Consider the following 22,973-nt stretch of genomic DNA (forward strand, 5'->3'; position numbering starts at 1 on the left):
TTATTGCTGAAAAATGGCTATCACAAGCCCAAAAGGGCCGAATTCGCACTTTAGCGTCAAATACGGCGAAACAAGAACAATAAAAACAAACAATCAAACAACAACAGAAGATTATAAAAGGGTCAATGTCAAATACGTAAAAACGTTAAAAACAAAGTACAAAGTAAACTCATAAAATTAGAAGGCCAATGTTAAGTCAGCAAAAATGCCCCCCCCCCCCAAAAAAAAAACTCGTAAAATTAACAAGGGGATAAAGTAAAATTAAAAAAAAAAAATAAGTTAGTTGGTGACTAACAAACATAATTATAAAACTTCCAAATTTGCAAAATGGGCATTAAAATTAATAACTATGAGATAAAAAGTGATTGAGGGGGAGGGGGAGGCAGCGTAGATTCAGTGGTCGAAAATGTCAACTATTTAAGGGATACAAGTTATTCTATATCTTTCATTGTAAACTCTTAGTGGGACGAGAAGGGTAATTTTGGTTGACATAGAACGCAGAAGGTAGGGTTGAGGGGTTGAATATTGACCAGGGACAGGGGGAGTTAGTCGAGAGTTATGATGGGTATTGTTAATAAAGCGCAAGGTCACTTTTGCTCTCTTTTCCTTAAGCGAGACAAGGTTAGCTCTCCTAAGAAGGTAAATATAAGGTACTTTACCGTTATTTTAGATAATTCTAAGGCAACTTTTTTGTACTTCCTCTATTCTGTCCAACAATTCAATGGAAATGTCAGGATGCCAAACAGGGCAGGCATACTCAAGGGTTGGACGTACAAATGACAGAAAAATCCTTAAACAGAGCGAGTTAGGGCATTTAAATTTGTTAAGGAGTTTCAGGAGGTAAAGTGCGGCATTTGCACATTTTAAGATGTCATTAATATGACAATCCCATTTTAAGTCACTAGAGATGGTAATACCAAGTATTTTCAAAGTGGTAACGGGCATTTCAGGGGGGATTGGATAGGAGAAAGAAGGAGGAGTTTTAAGGAAAATAATAGTAAGAACAGTTGACTTTAAAGGTTGACTTTCATATCATCAGCAAGAGCTTCGGCTGATATCGATTCCAAGATGTACATTGGATTGCTTTTGGAATTTTTGGAACATGTCTCTAAGACAGTTAGATCATCAACGAATTTCCATCTATCCGGGAAATAAACACCAAGGTTGTTTATCATTGTAAGAAATAAAATTGGACCTAAGAGGGTTCCTTGGGGCACACCATTATAAATTGGGAGGGGATCAGAATATATATTCAGGTATTTCACGACTTTCGTTCTGTTAGAGAGGAAAGACGCAATTATTCTAATTAAATAAGGGTCAACTTGAAAGTCATTAGATAGCTTTTCTAATAGTATATTGTGGTTGATTAAATCAAAAGCTTTTTGCAAGTCAACAGCGATAACATTAAGCCAGGTATTGGGGTTTTTCGAGTGTGTTACATATTGTGACCATAAGGTGAACAAGATAGTGGGTAGTAGATGTAGAGCGTAGGTTTCCGAATTGCCTTTGGTCAACATTTGGGATTATTTTTACTTTCAACCACTCAGCTAAAAAGCTTTGAAAAAACTGGAGTAAGAGTAATGGGACGGACACCATCAAAATCTTGATTATTACCTTTCTTTTTGACGGGAGTAATAAAACCTAATTTCCAACAATTTGGAAATTTATCAGTACAGGTAATTTCATTCAAAAGTAAGGACAAAGGCTTTGAGAGATTGTTGGCAAAGGCTTTAATTAGTACAATCGGAATGTCTAATGGACATGTACTACACTTTTTAATGTTTTTAATTTTTGCCTCCACATCCGAGGGCGAAATAACGGGAAAATTGAGAGAGCACAAATCATGAGGATTGTCAAAAGAAAGGGAAGGGAGGTTCTGAACTATGGAAGAAAGAAACCTGTTCAGATCATTGGCTGTAACTGAAGGGTCTTCTTGGAAATGGAAATCTATATTATTATGTGTTTTCCCAAAAAATTTTCTTTATTCTATTATACCATTCTTTTGGCTTTGTAGAAAATAAATCCTGGACTTTGCATTTGTAATATGAAGAAGCAGATTTACGTATTTCTTTTTTTATATGTTTACGCAGTGAGTTGACTTCGGATGTTTTGCCACACTTTCGTAGATTCAATTTAATTCTAATTAGTTTTTTCAATTCGCTAGTAATGTATGGTTTGCCATTAGAACATGTTTTTACTTTTTTCACAGGCAAGGAATTTATGTATTTTGTTTTAATCAGATTTTGGAATTCGGAGACTTTAAAATTAATGTTATTTATTTCCTTTGAGGGCCAGCCAGTTTTCATTGGCAATCCAAGATCCAAATGCGTAGAGGCCATCATTGGAAATTGGGCGATAAGAGAACTCAGTAACAGAAAAAGTATGATTAAAGCTATTGAGAGGCTTCGTTAATAAACAAAAATGGTAACTTCCTCCTAACGGGGACAAGGGGACAGGAGGGGTATAGAAAGCCTGCATATTGGTGCAAATTAAATCAAGGGTTGAATTTCCTTTTGTTGTTGGTATTTTTACTATTTGTTTTAAGTTTAGGGAACTACAAACGTAATTTAACTTTAGATCATTAGCATCACCTTCTGAGAAAATACCGGCGTTCGGGAATTTGCAGAGGACAAAGTCGGTACTGCTGTGCAGTTGCTGGTAGAATTGTTGTCTTTGTGCAGCGTTTTGATTTGGGGAATAATAGAAGCAGCAAAACACAATCAAATTAAAGGGGCGGGGTAAAACATTGGGTCTTGCGCTTACCCAAATGATTTCATCGTAATCTGAAAGGTTGGGAGTATGAATTAATTTAGGAAAGTGATAATTATTTACATATGATAGTATTCCACCTCCCTTTTTACCTAGGGGGTGATCATGGGGACGAAGTTTTATGAATTGGGAGTAGTTATTAATTTTCAATAAATCAGGGTTCTGTGCTTGAACCTCAGTTACGGCAATTACATCAATTTTGTTTACTTGAAAGAGGGCCTCTAGCTCGATCAATTTGTTGAAATTCAGGCTTTCGGCGTTCGTAACAAGCAACTTTGGGAAAGTAAAACGGTTACTAAAGAGGGTTATTTTTTGTTTGTTAATTGTGGGAGGCAGTGGGGGATGGGAGGACCGTGGATCTGGGAGAGGAGAGGCATCTTTTTCGGGATTCGTTTGAGAAGCAGGATTAAAAGGCGGGGCTGGACCCGGCTTGAGAGAAAAGGAGGACAGCGGACAAATTATGGGGATATTATTAAGTAGGGATTTGGGGGGACATAAGTTAGAACTAAAACACTGGTTTACACTAGAGTCACGTAATTCGATACTTCCATAACCCGAATGGATGGAAGTAGGGTCTTCTTTGTGGTGATAGAATACGGTGGGGGTCTTAAATTCCCCGGAATGAGCTGGTGGTGGTGCTTCAATGGACACTGGTGTGTTACATGACAGGCTCGGTGACTCTCCCTTTTTGACAGAGTTTTCTTGGCACTGTTGGAGGGGGGAGAATTTGTTTTCGCTGAGCTGAACTGCTTGTATCTCACTGACCTTTGATGTAATGGTGGGAAGGTTTGATGTAAATCGTTTTTTGACAGGTCCAAACTGATGAGAGAAGGAATTGGAGGGGGTGCTGACTGTGGGTTTAAATTTTTTTCGGCACTATTTAAGGGCTTTTTAAAGTATTTGTATCCATATTTCAAGTGAATTTGACTGCATTCACCAAAGCAAAGCCCACTTCTAAAACTGTCACAAACCCTGGAATGCAAGAGTTTGCACCCAGGGACACTACATTAATTCTTAAAATAATAGATCTTGAACAATTGAAGTTTTTTACATGATTTTTCATTCGGGCAAATCCCTCTCCAGGTATATTTGCATATACATTTATTAGCATTAACTGTTTCTTGCATAGTTCATCACTAGTATTGAACTCACACCTAGTTTTACATGCATAATTAGGGTCAATTTCAGAATGAACTTGACCTTGAACACTTGTGCCAGAGAAGGGATTAAAACCAAGAGAGTTTAATCCTTTAAACACACAAACTTGTCTTTTTATCTTAGTTGAACCGGAAATCACTGGATTCGTATCTATAATTTTGTCGTTGACCTTGTCTTCTGTTAAATTTTGATTTTTGATGATGTTATCAGGAGCGCAATTAGCATCAATAAGTCTTGTTTGCATATTGGTTTTAACATAACCTTGGGAATTCTGCTTTTCCTGGACTGGGTAAAACAAGAATTTACCAACTTTAATTCTTTCCGAAGTGGTCAGGGTGGACATTTTTATAATAACATTTTCAAGCTCACTCATAAATTATAGTAACTGCTGCATTAAAGGGAAGAGTCTACTTGCTTTGGGAACAGTAGGGGCATGGTTTATCAAATTGGACTGGCAGGAAGCACAGGTCCTGAATACTGTAGCCTGTTCAGGGGTTTAGCAAGTGAAATCAGTTGTTTTTGAAACGAAATTGGTTTGGCAGGACACATTGGACGTGGTTGAGGGGGACTGTCCTGGGGCATGGAACTGGTTTGGCAGGGAATTGATTTGAGAGACGAAAAGGGTGATGACCTCACTTCCGTCAAAATTTTGACTAGGTCACTTCCCGATGGGTGACGTGGAGGTGTCATAAGGGTAGACGGGGTCTGGGTGGAACAACGCAAAGAGTCATCAAAGGGTTCTACCTTGTCATTAGTATCTTCTTTTGTAGTACAATCTAGGCAAAACCGATGTTTTGACCACTTAGAACGTTCTATACCGGAGCAATGTTCATGGAAGTAAAACTCACAGCTACTGCACTGAATAGAGTTAATAGTAACTCTTAATCTGCATTCCTGGCATAATCTCTTTGCCATTTTTTGAACCGGAATGGGTTTTGATATATTATCGCTGATTAAAGATGAGTTAGCTAGGGTCACTGAATTAATTCATGTTCAAAGCTCTTAATTAATTCTGTCCAAAGTGAGTGAATCCAAAAAGGTGTTTCCGATTCTGCCCCACGTAGATCAATCCATCAATTTACATCATTTTGAGTCCATTTTAAATCATTTTAACATCAAATATTGCACGATTTAAACATTTTCTATCCCTGCATTCAAAATGAAAATAGGTCCTTGGAAATCAAACTTGGTCTCATTTTTACACTTTTTCACAATGTGAACACGGGTTCTAGGCCCCACTTAGATCACCCATCAATTTTACCCCCCTTTAAATTCAATTTTACATAATTTTAGATGAAAACCAGTAACATTTTTACAATTTTCCATTACGAGCTATAAGATCAAAACAGGTCTTGTGGAATAAGAATTTCTTACTATACTGATGATAAAATTTAATAATTTAATATGATTTAATATTTAGTGGGTAGTTCAATATCAATATCTAAATAATTTATATTATCTTTATTTTTCTTTCAATAACTTTTAAAATCATACCTTTATCTAATTTTTTTAATTTCTTTTCAAGATAAGCGTCTTTAGAATCAAAACACTTAGGTGCAAATAGATTAACAATTTCACCTTTAAACTCAATAATGATAACGTTTTTCTTTCCATATTTAGCTGTAACACATTGGATTCCTTTGATTGTGTATTCTATTCCAATGTCTAAATCTTCTTTCTTAATAGTTCGATTATATTTATTGTCCATTTTCATTTCGCTTAATAGTTTCTCCATTTATTAGTAAATTATTTTATTAAACAAATTTCCAAATCGAAAATAATTTATATATTACCATCCCATTAGTATATAACTCTAAACAAGTCTCTGTGGCACAACTGGTTAAAGCGCTTGACCCGAACGTTCCGGGTTCAAGCGCAGTAGCTGGCAAATTTTTTAGTGATTCTACATGTCAAATTAAACAAAAGCAGATTGTTTAAACTCTCCTTACAGGCCAGCATGGCGTAGTTGGTAACGCGACTGGTCTGATCCCCCGGTTACAATCCAAAGCAGTTTGACTCTCACTGTTACCTCGTGTGGCAGTTGATGATGTCAATACGATCTAGCCCCAGATCAAGGAGTAAGAAGCAGCCAGTTTCCCTCCAAACAAAAACCCTGCGGGGTTTGCCTCAGAACCCAGGCTGATGTGAGATCACCAACACCAAAAAAAAACGATAAGCCCCTGGGGCAGGGGTTTCGCAAAAAAAAAAAATTCTTAAATTATTTTTAAATGTTATTTTTGGACTTTACAAAAGTTGTGCAATAGTTATAACCATTTAATTTTACCTATTTAAAATATTTTTCACGGGGAAAAAACTGTAATGTTTTCCGTAATTCATTTTCTCGTTTAGTTATTTCTTCATTAGTCAATTCACCTGATTTATACATAGCAAGTTATTCTGAAGAGAATGAATAAGCTGTTTTATACTCAGCCTTTCTCTCTGCTATTCTTAGATATTTTCCAAGTATTTCAATCAGAACTGTCCCAAGACTTGAAGAAGCAAGGGGTAATATAACAAAAGCAGATAAACCTGAAGCACTAAATATAAATTTAGATACTAAGAAAGCATTACTAACATTTCCATAATATTTAAAACTTCTACGATAAACAAGTAATCTCTTTTCTAATTCTTCTTCCATTTACATTTGAAAACAAACTTTAAATACAATTCTGTGGATCCCTTAAATCTTCTTTTTATATAATCAACATACAAATGACCAAAATTCTCATCGTTAAAATTTTGGACTTGAGTAGAATGATAAGCAATTTGTTAATTTAAAATCTTTAAGTAGTTAACGATTTCATTTCCAGGTTGGATTCCAAAAGAATCAAAAAATTCTACAAGTGAGTACTTGGGATCATTGAAATAACAAATCCATTGCGTCCCAGGCGATACCATGCAGTCATATCTGATTACAACACATTCTTTTTCCTTTATTTTACTTAGTAAGTTATCTCGAGAAAAAACAGTATACTGCGTTTCTGATAAGCTTTCCACGTTTCCGAATAATACACTTTTATAATTGTGTAAGGTTATTTTATCTATAACGATATTCGTTTTAATACCTTTCAATTTTTTCTTTACTTTGGTTTCATCATCCGTTCCTTTAAACAAGCATATACTTTTGATCTTAAACCTACAATATCCGACGTTAAGGTTCCAGATAAATCATCCTTCATAATACCAATCACTTTTTTATTCACTACAGGGAAATCATAAGTGTTATCTTTTTTATAATCCGTAGTATCGAATTTTTCTTGGAGGTCAGCTTTAATATCTTCATAAAAATCCTCAGTTCGAATATCATAAAAAAAACTATCCATGCAGCATAAATCAATGTTCTCATTATATTTTGGTTTCATGTATTCATAATGAAATTCATACTTCAGTAACTTGCATAACTCTAATACAGCGAATCCGATATAAATAGGTTTATCTAGATTAATTTGAGTTGGCCATTCTGGCTACCAAGAAATTCTCGCTTAAGATTATTTCCGATCTAAAGTTATGTTTTTTAATTCTGTTTTGTCTTTGTTCATCACTAGTGATTATTTAATTACTAGTTCTTTTTCTAACATATTCTATGGTTTTCTGACAACAAACAGTATTCACGAGTTAAAAATAATCTTTCTCAAAATCATTCGTCCCGTTTTGTTTTAATTTATTATTATGAATGATATATTCTTTTGAATAGGATAGCTCAGTAAAAGCAGGTTCTCCTTGTTCTTTTTTCAATGCCGACCCAAGTTTTCAATAAGATTGGAAACTCTTAAAATACAAAATATATTCATTGTTAAGAGGTGTATTTAATTTATATAAAAACTTTTTAAGAGCTTTGTGCAAAGCCTAACGAAAAATTGTGTAACTCTTTGAAAATTCTAAATAAACTTTATATAATGGCTCCTACGTTATCCTTATACAATTCTGATTGAACGTAATCTTTTAATTGTTGGTAATAGTCTGAGGTGTCGTTTTCTTTTAAATGGTCAGGTATATTAATAAATTGAAAATGTTTTTCAGGTAGATTTTGAGACATTGCCCAACCGTATAAGTTATTAGAACCTAAATACATTGAACAATTTGAAGGTTTTGTTTTATCGAAGATTTTCATATATTTATTATTAGCTTTAGCATATCTTTTCATACACTGAGATACACCTCCTATTGTTCCTTTTTCAATACAGGTATACATATCTTCATCATAAAATAATGGAATTTTAGCTTTAGAGTGTTTGAGAAAAGCATGTTAGTCCCGGTGCTGAGAAGAAGTTCAATCGATCTAGTTTAAAATTGTGAAAATATGTATTTATAAAATTTTCAATGACATCTGATAAACTTAAAACATCGCTTTTTTGGATATAATTTAGTATAACCTAAAAGTGTTTAACATTTAAATAATTTCCAAATAGATCTTGCTCTTTTATAATCTTCTTCAGAAATATTTTTCTCCGTTAATCTAGAATAAAACTTGCCTTTTGAAGATAACTTTGTATCATTTATTTTTTCATAGCTATCAATATATTCACAGGGAAATCCCCTTTCTTTATTTTTTTTTCTTTAAATTCTTCAGTACTTTAAAATATATCAGAAGTATGCTAAAAACTATACACATTTACAATTTTCTTTACAGTCACTTTTGGCTAAGTTTTCAGAAGGTCTGTCTCACTATGAAGCCGTAAAACGGAGTGAATCTATGAAACGCATTTCGTATTGGATTTCATTAACAGTGATTTTTATAAAACGGTATAAAACTCTCCGCTGAATCAAAAATACCGTTATCGGGAACTTATTCTCTAAGAAATAAATGAGAGTCATATTTTGATAGATTATGCATAACAATAGAGATATGTTTGGGAATTCTAAAGTTTTTATTACATTCTGCTTGAGTAAATCCACGTATATTACCAGTCATATGATCGTGATCTAAATGAAAATTATTATCTTATATTTCCTTTTCATAAATATGACAGCTTTTATTAGTTTTATTATTCCACTTTTCTCTTTCTTGTTCATGTGTATAAACATGATCTCTCTGTCTACTTTCATACTCATTGGCTATTTCTGTACACACTTCTGTTACAGTAGTTACAAAATGCCCGATAACATCTTCACTAAAGTATTCGTAATATTTATTTCGAGTTGTATGAAAAGAGGAACTTACATAGAATCCATAAGAGAAAGGTATTTTCTCAGGAACTTTAAGAGGCTGATTACCTTTCTTTTGATTAAATTTTTCCTTATACAATTAAAAATCAGCTATTATGCAATAGGGTACTTTTATTAGTTTAGCTATATTTTTAAATTCAAATTTAGATACTGGTTTTGGCATAATGATGTCAGGATCTTCACAATTTTCTTTTTTATTACATTTTTCAAATGTTTCTAGTTCATTAAAGTGTCTTCCACAGAATATACATTGACGAATTTTATGCTCATGTTTAATTATTTGAGATACAAGTAATCTACTTTAAATCTTTAATTAAAATATAATGATTATCAAAATAGAGTAAATTAATCACATGTGTAGCAGTTTTTCCATTGATCTTAGTTTTAGGAATATGAGCTCTAACCACTTTATTTTTACTGACGGTATTTCATATAAACAAATTTTAATATAATATTTTTTTCAAATTTATAAATATCTTGAATATCCATAGGAAAATGAGTAATCCCATTAAAGTTGAATTTATTTTCATAGAGTTTATATTTTGATGGTTATTTTTATAACTATTTTTATAATATTTTTTATGTTACTGCAAGCTTTTTTATTTTTTATAAATTCAGGTAGTTCTTTATAAGTACCTCCCACGTAATTTGGTAATCTTGTCATTCTATAATCTATTCCATCGACTCTTTCAGCCTGATCTGGATGTATTTGACTATTGTATGCATATTCCTGTGATTACTATTTAAATTGCTTTGTTCGATGTCACTTTTCTTATTAAAAATCCAGGTTTAGCTATGAAAATGGATAGGTTCCAGTTCTTCATTATTCTTCTGAGAATAAAATATTACACGTGTCGTGAATTGAACTCTACGACTATCTTAACATTCACTCGATTTTTTAAATCTCTAACAACAGTGTCAAAAAGTGTTCCAAAATCAGCTCCATTTGTATTAATTGAAATAGTAACTGAAAGGGAATTTTCTATAATATGTTGGATACTTGGGCTATAATCTTGTTAAATCGCACTTGCAGAAGAACGTCTTTTTCTAGGGATATCTACAATATTTCCGTTTTCTATTAATCCATGTCTAAGAGAGCCACAAATGGAGACAGAATAAAAAAAACTTTTGAAAAACTTTAAAAATAAACATATTAAATCATACCTTTGATTTATTGTTGTTCAATGATAAATACATTTCCTTTCAATTCCTATTTGGAAACAATGTGTTAGGGCTATATTCTTGGATAGTTTTAATCATTCAGCCTCTGTTTTTTGTTGTTTTTTTTTTTTTTTTTTTTTCACTGTTTGCTGCCAATTACCGACAGTGTCTGTCTTTTGCTGCAGAAACCACAAACATTTTTTCACTCATTTACATGCTGATTTTTTGCACACGTTCTTAATTTTCAATGTTAGCACCCTCTAAGTGCAAATATTGCAAATCAATATTGAACATCTTTTACATTAGAAATTGAGCCCCAGTTTTCCCTGTTTTCTAAGACGTATATGGTTGTGTAGATGTTTTCCAGAGAAAATGCCTATGGATTGTTTTGGGTACCGGACTGACTGACCGAATCTCAAACAGTAAGCTGTACGAAAAATGTTGCTCAATCCCCCTTTCTATGCGCTATAATGAGAGAAAGGTTGAGATGGCTATAAACACGTTCTAAGGAAGAAGAATGATAAATTGGAAAAGAATGTCCTTTTCGGCCAACCGTCTAGAGTCAAACGAAAAGCAGGTTGTCCCCAAACAGGGTGGTAGAATGTCATAAGGAAAGGTTTAAGGGAAATGGGAACTTCCTGGGAGGGTGTAAAGAGGGGGTTAGCTTTGAATACATTGGGATGGAGGAACAGCATGTCTAGCTGTTCTTCTCGGGTGGCTTTGCACTAAAGAGAGTTGTTAGTAGTAGTATTATTAGTATATGATTGTGAAAAATTCCACTCAATCAATTTAAAGAATCACAAATTATTTTTAGTGTCCTTGGTACTTTAAAACTTACTACTAAAAAAATAATAGAATTTAGATAAATCAGCATAGACATAAAACTTAATAAAGAGTTAGCAAAAATAAAGTCTCCTATATGGTTATGCTTACTGACTTTGTTCTAGACAAGACTCCTCTCTGACCAGTCACAGTTACAATATCAAAACCAATTCTGTCTCCAGCATATCGGACTTCTTCAGTGAAAAATCCGCTTACTTCTTTGTTGTTTTCTTTTAGCTTCTGAATGACTTGCTTTATTACTGTCGTTTTACCAACACCTATAATGGTTTGAAACCATAAAAATCTTGTACAATGGATTCTCAATTGGCACTGATGACTCAAAATTGACACCCATTGGAGAATAATGCAAGAAAGTGGCATAATGCAAGAAAATTAATGTTCTCAAACATTTCCTACTAGTGTTTTTAATCCCAAAGGGTGTGCAACACAGAAAAGAGGTGTGTAAAAAAGCCGTTTGATATTTAGTTGTCATTGTGTGCTATTAAAAACGACTGTGCTAAATGATATTAGCATAAAATTGTTTGTAACTTTGTTAATTACAGAAGTGTATTTACCAATAAAAACATATTCTTAAGGGTGGGTCTACTGCTGAAGAACAGTGAGCTAACTAAAATAGATTTGCATTTGTTTTTTCTTTGTTTTTCGAGTATAAAAGAAAAATATATAATAGCATTAAAACAGGCAAACTCTTAAGTATGACAGGAGAAAAGAAAGTTTAAGCCTTTTTGTAGCTTTAAGTTTTGTTCTTTGTTTTATACCTCGAAGTTTCAATTTTATTAATAAATAAAAAGTCAGTGTAATCTAAGAAGTTACTTTATTGTTCACACACCGGCATTTATCAGCAAATAAAGACTTATTTTTTTTAATATTTTGGTAGGTTATATCATAATTTTAAAATAAAGATCTGAAATTACCTTTGCATGTTTTCAGCACAGAGATTAATATATCTTTCAAAAAAGACTAAAGATTTTAGTTATTTCTGTGTGGGCTAGGAATTAGAAGCAAAACTTTACATTTGGCAAGCATAAAACAGTATTGCTGTAAAATGTATGCTGATATTCTATAATAAAAAATATAAAAAAATGTAAAACTGTTATAGTAAATGACAGAAATCTAAAGTTTAAAATTGGCTATAACCATATCTCAAAGAAAAAACAGTCATTCTTATATGTAAGCTGCAGCAAAAGTACAAAACCAACTGAAAAGCCATGCTAACCAAATTGGCAAAGCATCCAATAAGTAAGACTCATAATGACAGGGTCATCAGCTTGAGCACACACTCAGAACTTTTTTTCAAACAAACATAAGGAGTAGCCTAGGCTATATAAGAATATTTTTTTTTGGGGGGGGGGATAAAATCATGATTGTTGCATCAACTACAATATAGAAATGACTAACCTAAACTAACTGGATATTCTAAGGAGTATTTTGAAAAACAAGTGAAGTGAAGAAGAATCACCGTTTGAAGCTGATTCAAGAACAATAACTGTTATTTTGGCTATTCTAACTAAGGTTTATTGAGAAGGCAAATTTATGGGAATTTCAAACAATAACCAGGAGCCCACAAAGATGGTGGCGGTTTGAAATGAGAGCTCTACCATTATGAATATGTCTTAGGTTATGCCATTACTGCCTAATTCCTTGTGGCTTGTCTCCTACTATTCAAAACTATTATGTGTGTAATGTGTAATCATCTTTGAAAAAATATGTCTTGTCAAGCAACTCTAGGGAAAATTGCAAAAGGCAATGTTGAGAGGATTTTGAACTAAATCAAAATACAGTGTGTGCCTGCAGGTTGTCAAACAGAAGCATCAGCAATGTCCCAAGAACGGAATAGGATAGGCTACTAAGGTATATAGGCCTACTTCTAGTGTGTGTTGAGGGGGATGTTGAGAAAAAAGATGCTAAATGCATACTGATACTATTGCTACTACTGTAGCTATAACTATTACTACTACTGAAACTAAGGCAAAGCTTTCAGGGACACACTCCTGAAATTTAAGGGACACACACACTCCTTTTTATTATAAAAAAAAAATCTTTTTATTTTTATTATCACACACGGTGATAATAAAAACTAAATCGAAACACACATTGAGCCTAATTCCTTGTGGCTTGTCTTCTACTATTCAAAACAAGAAAAAGCCATAGGCTTTTTCATGTGTGTAATGTGTAATCATCTTTGAAAAAATATGTCTTGTCAAGCAACTCTAGGGAAAATTGCAAAAGGCAATGTTGAGAGGATTTTGAACTAAATCAAAATACAGTGTGTGCCTGCAGGTTGTCAAACAGAAGCATCAGCAATGTCCCAAGAACGGAATAGGAAGGGCTATTAAGGTATATAGGCCTACTTCTAGTGTGTGTTGAGGGGGATGTTGAGAAAAAAGATGCTAAATGCATACTGATACTATTGCTACTACTGTAGCTATAACTAGTGCTACTACTGAAACTAAGGCAAAGCTTTCAGGGACACACTCCTGAAATTTTCAGGGACACACACACTCCTTTTTATTATAAAAAAAAAAATCTTTTTATTTTTATTATCACACACGGTGATAATAAAAACTAAATCGAAACACACATTGAGCATGTAGATTGTCAAAAGGATGTACCAGCAATATCTCAGGTACAGCTTAAAGTATTAAGTTGAAGCTTTTAGGGTATGTTGAGGTGAATTTTGAACTCACCAAAAGCCACCATATGCAAACTACTACTGCTACTATGATTAGTGCTACTAGTGAGGCTAATGTTATTGAGGTGCAACTTCCACAGAACAGCCAGAAGAAGTTTCAACAATATCAAAACATACTATAAGCATGCAGGTTACCAAAAGGACATATAAGCATTATCTTAGGAACACCATACAGTATTAAGTTGAAACTTTCAGGGCATGTTCATGGGTATGTTGAACTAACCAAAAGGCACTTTGTTTATCTTACAACTATTACTACTACTTTGACTACTACTTCTACTGAGGCTAAGGGTATTAAGTTAAAACTTTCAGGGCTTGTTCAGGGGGCAGTTGAACTAAGTAAAATAAAAAATGTGTATTCAGGTTGCAAAAAGGATATATCAGAAATTCTTCAGGAACAGCTTAGAATATTAAGTTGATACGTTCAGGGTATTCGAGGGGGATATTTAACTAACCAAAAGGCACTCTGTGCATACTGCTACTACTACTACTGCTACTACTTCCACTACTGCTACTGCTATGACTGCTACTGAGGCTAAGGGCATGAAAATTAAACTTTCAGGGAATGTTTAGGGGGATATTGAACTAAATCAGGACACACTCTGTGCATACAAGATGTCAAATAGTGCATCAGAAATATTGCAGGAATGGTCTATGCTGCATTAAGTTGGAACTTTCAGGGATGTTAAGGGGGATGTTGAGCTAACCAAAAGACACTATTTGGATACTACTACTGCAATAGCTGGGACTACTACTACAACTGCCAATACTAGTACTACAGCTACTACTAGTAGTACTTCTGAAGCTAAGGGTTTACACTGAAACTTTAGAGGAATGTTGAACATAAGTCAAAACACACTATTTCAATCCAGGTTATTAAAAGTGAATAGCACCTATATCCCAGGAACACCATAGAGAATAAAGTTAAAAGTTTCAGTGCATATGGAGCGGAATGTTAAGCCAACCAAAGAGTACTATATGCATAATACTACTTAATTCTATTGCTAAAAATAATGCTAATAAGGCTAATGGTATTAAGGAGAAATTTTCTGGAAATATTGAGGTAGTGTTGTAAATGCTAAAACTAATCATGGTAAAATTGGGCATTTTATATATTTCACCATTATTTTATGGACCCCTGTAAAATTGATATTTTACCTATTTTACATAACTTATGTATTTTACACGTTTTACTAGTATTTTACATATTTTACTGATATATTGTATGGTGCCTTGTAGCTTTCCTTGTGCAAATCTACTCAAAGGCTGGGAGAAACACATTTCCAAATACATTGTATGCCCCCCCCTCCTATATTCATAAGAATAAATTACAAATAGGCATTTTTGAAGACCACACTGCCTTTCCATGACATACAAATGACAGTTCAAATAGGGATAAATCCTTTTATTAGAAAGTGAAAAACAACAACAACAACATCTGGATGTTTCAATCACATATACAGTGACCATCATCAGCAGATAAACTGTTTTGTCTGCTGATGATGGTCATTGTATAAGTGACTGAAATATCCAGATTTCGTTTTTGTTGTTTGTTACTTGTCTTATAAAAGGATTTATCCCTATTTGACCTGTTATTTGTATGGAATTAATTACATGTACAGGCATTGGAGAGGGGTTAGAGCAGTTAAACTAGAAGCTATTCTGTAATCTAATAGTTAAAAACTTTCTTAACATAAATGAATTCAAGTTTTGTTATAAATACTATTTAGTTTTGGGCACATAAATTGGATTAACATTCATTTTGTTTAATTATGATAAATAAGCTTTGATTTGCTTACCATTGAAAGCAGGGACTAATTTGGACCTAATCCCCTGAAACTTCAAACTTCTCAGAATTTCTGGACACTCCCAAATCAAATTATCTAGCTTTTATTTTTACAATTGTCCTCTCCCTTCCCAGAAAAAAAAAATCATATATGACTTACAATTTCGTTTTTTTTATAATGTACCTTCTGTAAACACACTCATTCATTGGCAGTAAAAAAAAAAAAGGCCAAGTGTGTCTGCTTCCATTTAGTTCTGCTTCCATCTCAGTATAGGCTTTAAAATAAACAATCAATTATTTTGCATTTTGCTTATTATTGTGACAATGGATGACTGCATTGCTCCCATCAATGTTCGTTTTACCAAGCATTATTTTCTACCCAATGTGTCTCTTGCAATATTGTCCTATAGACCTCTCAGAAATGCTTGGGGGAAAACGCCAAGTGTGTCTTGGGTCTAAAAGGCTGTCTGACTTAACAAAGCATATCAGAACTATAAAGTGTATTAAAATAGAAATAATTACAGCTTTGTAATGTTGGAATATTACCTGAAATAAAATTCTGTGTGTGGTTTAAGATAATCTACAGTCTTACAAAACAGTTTGTGGTAACAAACTGTAAGTAAGGAAAAATGCATTTCAACAGTAACTGAAACTCTAAAAAGTGAAATTTTGATACCAATAGGTATATCAAAAGAATTGGCTTATTTAGCTGGTTCCAAGTATATACAATTCATTAAGTTTCATTGTACCCATCAAAGGCTATGAGCCTGAGAAAATTTGCCACATTTTTTTAAAAGGGGAAAACACTCCTTGTCTGTTACGAAATTTTGATACAAATCACACCATCAGATTTAGCATATCAGAAAACCATACTTTAGAGGTTTCAAGCTCCTATCTGCAAAAATGTGGAATTTTGTATTTTTTGCCAGAAGAAAGATTGTGGATACATGTTTATTTGTTTGTTTTTTTTATTTCCAGGGGTGATTGTATTAAACCAATAGTCCTAGAATATCAGAAAAGGGCTCATTCTAGTTGAAATTAAAAGTTCTAGTGCGCTTTTTAAGTAAGCAAATAGATTAGAGGACAAGTAGCCTCCCTCTCATGCTCCTTTTCCCCAAAATCATCCAATCAAAATTTTGAGATAGCTGTTTTTTCAGCATAGTTGAAAGGTCCAATAGCTATGCTCTTGGAGATGACAATACCCCCTGCAGCCCTTGGTGAAAAGTAATTATGTTATAAAATTTGAAGATTGTTTATGCATGGGTGCTTAAAAAAAAACAAAAAATAAAAAAAACAGAGGAAGATTTGCTAGATGATTTCCAGAGAAATTCTCTATAAATGGTTTTGGGTGCCCAACTGAATGACCATACTTCAAACAGCAGGCTGTACAAAAAGTGTGGTGTTTCTAGGGCCATAATGAGATGGCTGGGGCATGTTCTGCAGATGAAGGATGACAGATTCCCAAATATTGTCCTTTTTGGCCAACCATCTAGGGCTAAATGGAAAGCAGGATGTCCTTGGTCTGGGTAGGAGGATGTTGTAAGGAAAGATTTAAGGAAAATGGGAACTTTCTGGGAAGATTTAAGGAGGGAGGCAATTAATAGATTGGGATAGAGGAGGAGCATGTGTAGCTGTGTTGGCCTTAGGTGGCTTGGTGCTGTGGTAAGTTATTATTAACAGTGGTAGTACTGAATTGTCTAGAGGATACTTCCATGGTGCAATTTTTCCGTGGAGGTGGAGCCAGATTTCTTGGCGTTGTTTAAAAAAAGATCAGAACTTAAATTAAAAAACAAGTTTTTTCAACGGAAAGAAAAAAATCAATATTAAAACTTAAAATGAACAGAAACTATTACATACATGAGAGGGCTGGCCTCCTCCTCAATACATCACTCTTATGCTAGAATTTGAATTTTGTACAATTCTTTAAGAATAACTCTTAAAACACAGGGCTGTTTAATTAGAACAATACAAAGTTGTATTTTTTGTAACAATAAAAAACTTTAGCATGAAGAGTGCAGTGTTGAGGGGGGCAATCCCCTCATGCATGTAATAATTTTTGTTCATTTTAAACTTAAATGTTGCTCCTTACTTTTAGTCAAAAACCTTCTTTTTTATTTAATTTTTATAAGGTTGAGACTGTAAGCAAGAATTTATTTCCCTTTACAGATATGATATATAAGATCTGTAAGCAAACATTTGGGTAAAGGTCTTGATTATGGGCTGTTGTGAAGAAAGCACGTTAAGATAACAATTCTTACTTCATAATATGTATAATAATTTCAGTTAACACATTTTGCATGCAGCTTTGCTATACTTAAACCCCTCTCCCTTGATGTGCAAATATATAGCCCAAATTATATACTTTCCATGCATTTTGCCAATGAATCTTTATTGTTGTGTAACCATAACCTGTGTAATGTTTGAACCTCTGTAACCATAAGTTGAATCAACTGTGATGAAACAAGAAACAGAAAAAAAGAATGAAATTTATTTTCCAAAATAGTTGTTCAACATTAGGCACCGTCAAATCACTGAGTATTACCCTAGACAAAAGATTACCAAAGAAATAAACTAGACTGTTATATAAACCAATGAAACTCTACAGGAGGAGCATAACGTTTCAAAGCTTAGGAAAATCAAAACATTAAAAATTTTCATTAAAGGATCCAACCTATCTAAAAAAAAATTCCAATCTTTGGACCCACCTTTTTGCTATCTTAGAGGAAAGAGGTAGTACACATGGGCGTAGGGTGGGGGGCAGCTGTCCCCCCCCCCCTACACCTTCAAATTTATATTAGATATGGCTGAAAAAGCAGATGGTTTGGAAAAAGCAGTTGATAAAACTCCATCACACTTTCGAATGCCCCCCCCCCCTAGACAATATGCTGGCTATGCCCATGGTAGTACATATTATACTTTATGACTAGATGAGTCTACCAACATGCAAGAACTATCTCAACTACTTGTTTGTTTGTTGTTTTTTTTGCATTATATATGGCAGAACAATGTGCATGAACATCTCTTATTCTATAGGGCAATAAGTTAAAGAAATACTGGAATTCTCTGAAAGTTTAATTTTCACAACCTAATCTCTAATCTCTAAGATAGCATGTTGCTAGTAACTTGTCTATAATTGTAATGTGGCCTTATTCAGAAAAGTCTGTTTTCAGTGAACAAAAACTGTTTTTACTTGACCAACTTTGCCTGAACAAAAATATAATATAAGACAGGGCTCAAGGCAAATAATAAATACCGTTAGCCTACTGAATTAGCTATAAATGGCAATTTTTTCTCACTAGCTAGTTTTTTTAAAAACAAGTTTTCAAACTTTTGATTACTATGGGCTGTTTTGAGCCCTTTCAGGAGTCAAAATGTAATTTCCTCCAGGATCAATTATTGAATTATGAAAGACCATAAAAAAGACATCAAGTAATATACTCACTTTCATGAGGGCTAAATTATGTTTCAACCTACAAACTTACATTAGCCTAGCTTTAAGCAGGTAAATTGGACAAGGTATGTCCAAATCCATTTTGGTAAATTTTTACCAAATCATATTATTGACTTATGAATAAAGTGAATATATCACTCAATGCCTTTTTTTTACGCTCTTTACAAATATAATAATCATTTTTGTTGGAAATGAATTTTAGCCTCCACCCCTATATATACCAATTCAGGGTATATATTTGCACATTAGGGGAGGGGGGGGGGGTTAGGTAAATATTTACCAAATCATATTATTGAGTTAAAACTAAAGTGAATATACCACTCAATGCCTTTTTTTATGTGCTTCAAAAATATAATAATCATTTTTGTTGGAAATGAATTTCAGCCCCCACCCATATATATACCAACTCAGGGTATATATTTGCACATTAGGAGGGTGGGGGAAAATTTTAAACTTACCTCTCATTTACATCAGATATAAAATTAACATCATCCCCCCTAATGTGCAAATATATACCCTGAATTGATATATATAAGGGTGGGGGCTAAATTCATTTCCAACAAAAATGATTATTATATTTGTAAAGAGCATAAAAAAGGGCACCAAGTGGTAAATTCACTTTAGTTGTAACTCAATAATATGATTTGGTAAATATTTACCAAAGTTTAATCTTACCTCTTACTTACATCAGAAATAAAATTTAATCCCCCCCCCCCCCCTAATGTGCAAATATATACCCTGGATTGGTATAAATAGGGGTGGGTGGTAAAATTCATTTCTGTCAAAAATGATTTTTACATTTGGAAAGAGCATAAAAAAAACGCATTGAGTGGTATGTTTACTTTATTTGTAAGTCAATAATATGATTTGATAAAAATTTACCAGATAATTATACTTGGCTAGGTAGTTTTGGTAAATATTTACCAAATAACATATTGAGTTACAACTAAAGTGAATATAACACTCAATGCCTTTTTTTTATGCTCTTTACAAATATAATAATCAGTTTTGTTGGAAATGAATTTTGGTAATATTTACCAAATCATATTATTGACTTACAAATAAAGTGAATGCACCACTCAATGCCTTCTTTTATGCTCTTTCCAAATATAATGATCATTTTTGTTGGAAATTAATTTTACCCCCACCCCTATATATATATATCAATTTAGGCTATATTGGCATATTTGCACATTAGGGGGGGGGTGTGGTGGTAAATTTTATTTCTGATGTAAATTGGAGGTAAGTTTAAACTTTACCCCCACCCCCTAATTTGCAAATATATACCCTGAATTGGTATATAGGGGTGGGGGTAAAATTCATTTCTGACAAAAATGAGTATTATATTTGGAAAGAGCATAAAAAAAGGCATCAAGTGGTATATGCACTTTATTTTTAAGTCAATAATGTGAATTGGTAAATATTTACCAATTATCTTACCAGGTGATCCAGTTAAAAGAACATGTTTTCCCATCCTATTGATTAGAATAGGCTAGGCCTAACAAGAAAAAAAATTGTAGTAGTTGTTCTTTCTCTCTGAGGACCTCACTCAGTTATTTTGATTATTAACGTCTCCTCTAGAAACCAACTTCTGTTAAGGTGATATTTTTCACTCAGTCTGATCTGAGAGATTTGAGTCTCCTCTCGCCTTCACTCAGTAAAAACCTTGCAGTCATTATTCAAAAATGTTGCCTATTTCAAAGGACGGACATAGACCTGTAGGCGCCCGGAGTAAGAATGGTATTTGGTGCCCCTTGGTCAACAAACCAATTATAAATATCAAATTATGGTTATTTTACTCCTATAAAGAATATATTTATTTGATGTATATTTAGTCAATTATTTTACTATTGTTAAAATATTTCTTTATGTAAACCCGAATATGTGCAAAAATAGGGCAGTTTCTGAAGTCATACTTGCAGAACGTATTGGTATTTGGTATGAGTTACCAATACTCTTTGGTACAGAACTTGAGGCTGTGAATTTATTTTGTGCTCATCTCCCACTAACTTCAAGTAACGCAGCAACTTTAAAAACTAATATTAAAGCTCTCTTTCACTGATTATTATTTTGTTCCTTATATTACTATATTGTTCATTATAAATATCAGAATAAATTTAGAAAAGATCTATTTGACTCGGTGTATTTAAATAGAGCGAAAGTTACTATTAGTTAGTGACCTAGTTTCGTAACTTAACCTAGTTTTGGGTGAAGCCGTACATGATAGGCCTTTCTTATTTTGTCTGTTCACTAGTTTCAGAAGTAAGATACAGTGAAGAATTTGAAACTGGATCTTTGATTAAATTATTTGAGGAAGACTTTGGACTTACGTTATATTTAGGCTGAAAGAGCGAAGTTATCTATAAGAAAATTCGACATGACGGGCTTTAATATCTTTAGCTAAACATATTCTTGAGCTTCATCAAAAATCACATTTAATATTTTCGAAATACTGTGGTAAAGCTTTCTAATTTAGTTAATTATTAATTGGGTAAAAATATATTAAGACGCAAAAACAAAGTTTCAAAATACCACTTTTTAAGATAAAGATACAAATCATGGAATGTGTGGGCTGGAGGGAACTTGCTCAATAACCAAGTTCCTGGCTAAATGCGTCAATTTACCGGAAGGACGTGGTTAGGGTTTTCATATATATACCCCGATTTTTGGGACTGAAGGCAGACTTTTTGACTTGCCGGGTGAACCTCTGCCCGTTTGTTTTCTCATTAGAAATACCTTGGACTTTGTCTTATAACCGTAAGTGTCTAAGTATCTTATTTATATTTTAAGGCTGTTTTATTGAGACTTGTGGGCTACTTGGGACAGCCAGTCCCAGTAGACAGAATATATCCGATTATATTATATGGTAAATGAATAAAAGTATTGTATTTTAGACGAACTCTCTACGATCTACTTTTAGCCTCTCGAACATCCCCAGTCGGTACGCCTCATTAGTTCGGTCATAGCCTAAGGCACGCTACCAAAGTTCAATTACCTTAGGGCCAGAGTTTATCTCCCCTATAAAGGGAGAATAAAGGCATCTACGACTAAAACCCGCAAAATACCACAAATAACACTTCATAACAACTGGTGGTCGCTAGAAAAACGGGGTCGAGAAGGCTAAATACAAATAGTAGATTGAAATAAAATGGCATTACCAGAGGAAAAAATGACTTCCCTATCAACAGTGCTTAAAATTGCAAAAATTATACCAGAGTCCGCGGGATAATCAGATGTAAATGAGTTTAATGTAAAATTAAAAGTATTTGACGAACAAACATAATAGTTCTAAGATAACATCAAATAACATTGTGTTGCAGCCAGGTTAAAGGGAAGCGCCCTAAAACATTTTGAGGCAATTAAGTAAAAAGGGCCCAAGGACATCAGTACTATAATTGAATCTTTTAAAACAAGATTGATTGAGACAAGCATCTCCGAGAGGCTTAGAACAGAGGTAGTCACATTCCATACCTCAACTAGTACCAGGGAATATGCAGAAAAAATTTGTAGATCCGTGTGTTTACAATTAGAGAAAGGCAGAAATGACTATTTATCACGAAATCCAGATAAGAAGGAAAATGTGATAGCAACCATCCAGAACGAACTGAAAGGGGTAGAAATGCTGTCTAATGAAAATATTTCAAAGCATCAAAATAAAGATGATTTTTGTTTAGCAATGAAATCCTTTTTATCAAAAGGAACGGAACAGCGAGAGCATTTTAAACAATTTTTAAAGGAATTACATAATTTTGATCTGGACGAAAGTAAAAATCTTCTAGTAAGATACGATAGACCATCGCAAGAATATAGAAGAAATGACTTAAAAATAATTCTAGTAATTCCAAAATCTATGGAAGGAGAAGTTTTGCATATGCCACATGCAAGGACTGGTTGTCATATCGGAGAACGAAAACTCTGGGGACACTAAAAGGGAATTTTTGTTGTCC

General features: G+C 33.5%; 1 protein-coding gene across 3 annotated transcripts in view; it reads right to left on the bottom strand.

The window, feature by feature from the left end:
* LOC148950256 (cancer-related nucleoside-triphosphatase homolog) overlaps positions 1–20,684 on the bottom strand; it is a 121,772-nt gene extending 101,088 nt beyond the window's left edge. For 2 of the 3 annotated variants that reach the window (XM_089091531.1, XM_089091533.1), the window contains exons 1-2: positions 20,455–20,684; positions 11,192–11,354 (exon numbers count right to left, since the gene is read on the bottom strand). In XM_089091531.1, the coding sequence (XP_088947657.1) occupies positions 11,192–11,354; positions 20,455–20,500 (209 nt within the window). In that variant the 5' untranslated portion in view covers positions 20,501–20,684. The remainder of the gene's footprint in view (positions 1–11,191; positions 11,355–20,454) is intronic. The other variant, XM_089091532.1, reaches the window with a different exon arrangement.
* Between the last annotated feature and the right edge of the window lie 2,289 nt (positions 20,685–22,973).

This window comes from Artemia sp. Qi Xiang Cuo, chromosome 7, assembly GCF_049724085.1.
Source record: "Artemia sp. Qi Xiang Cuo chromosome 7, ASM4972408v1, whole genome shotgun sequence".
In the NCBI taxonomy this organism is placed as follows: domain Eukaryota; kingdom Metazoa; phylum Arthropoda; class Branchiopoda; order Anostraca; family Artemiidae; genus Artemia; species Artemia sp. Qi Xiang Cuo.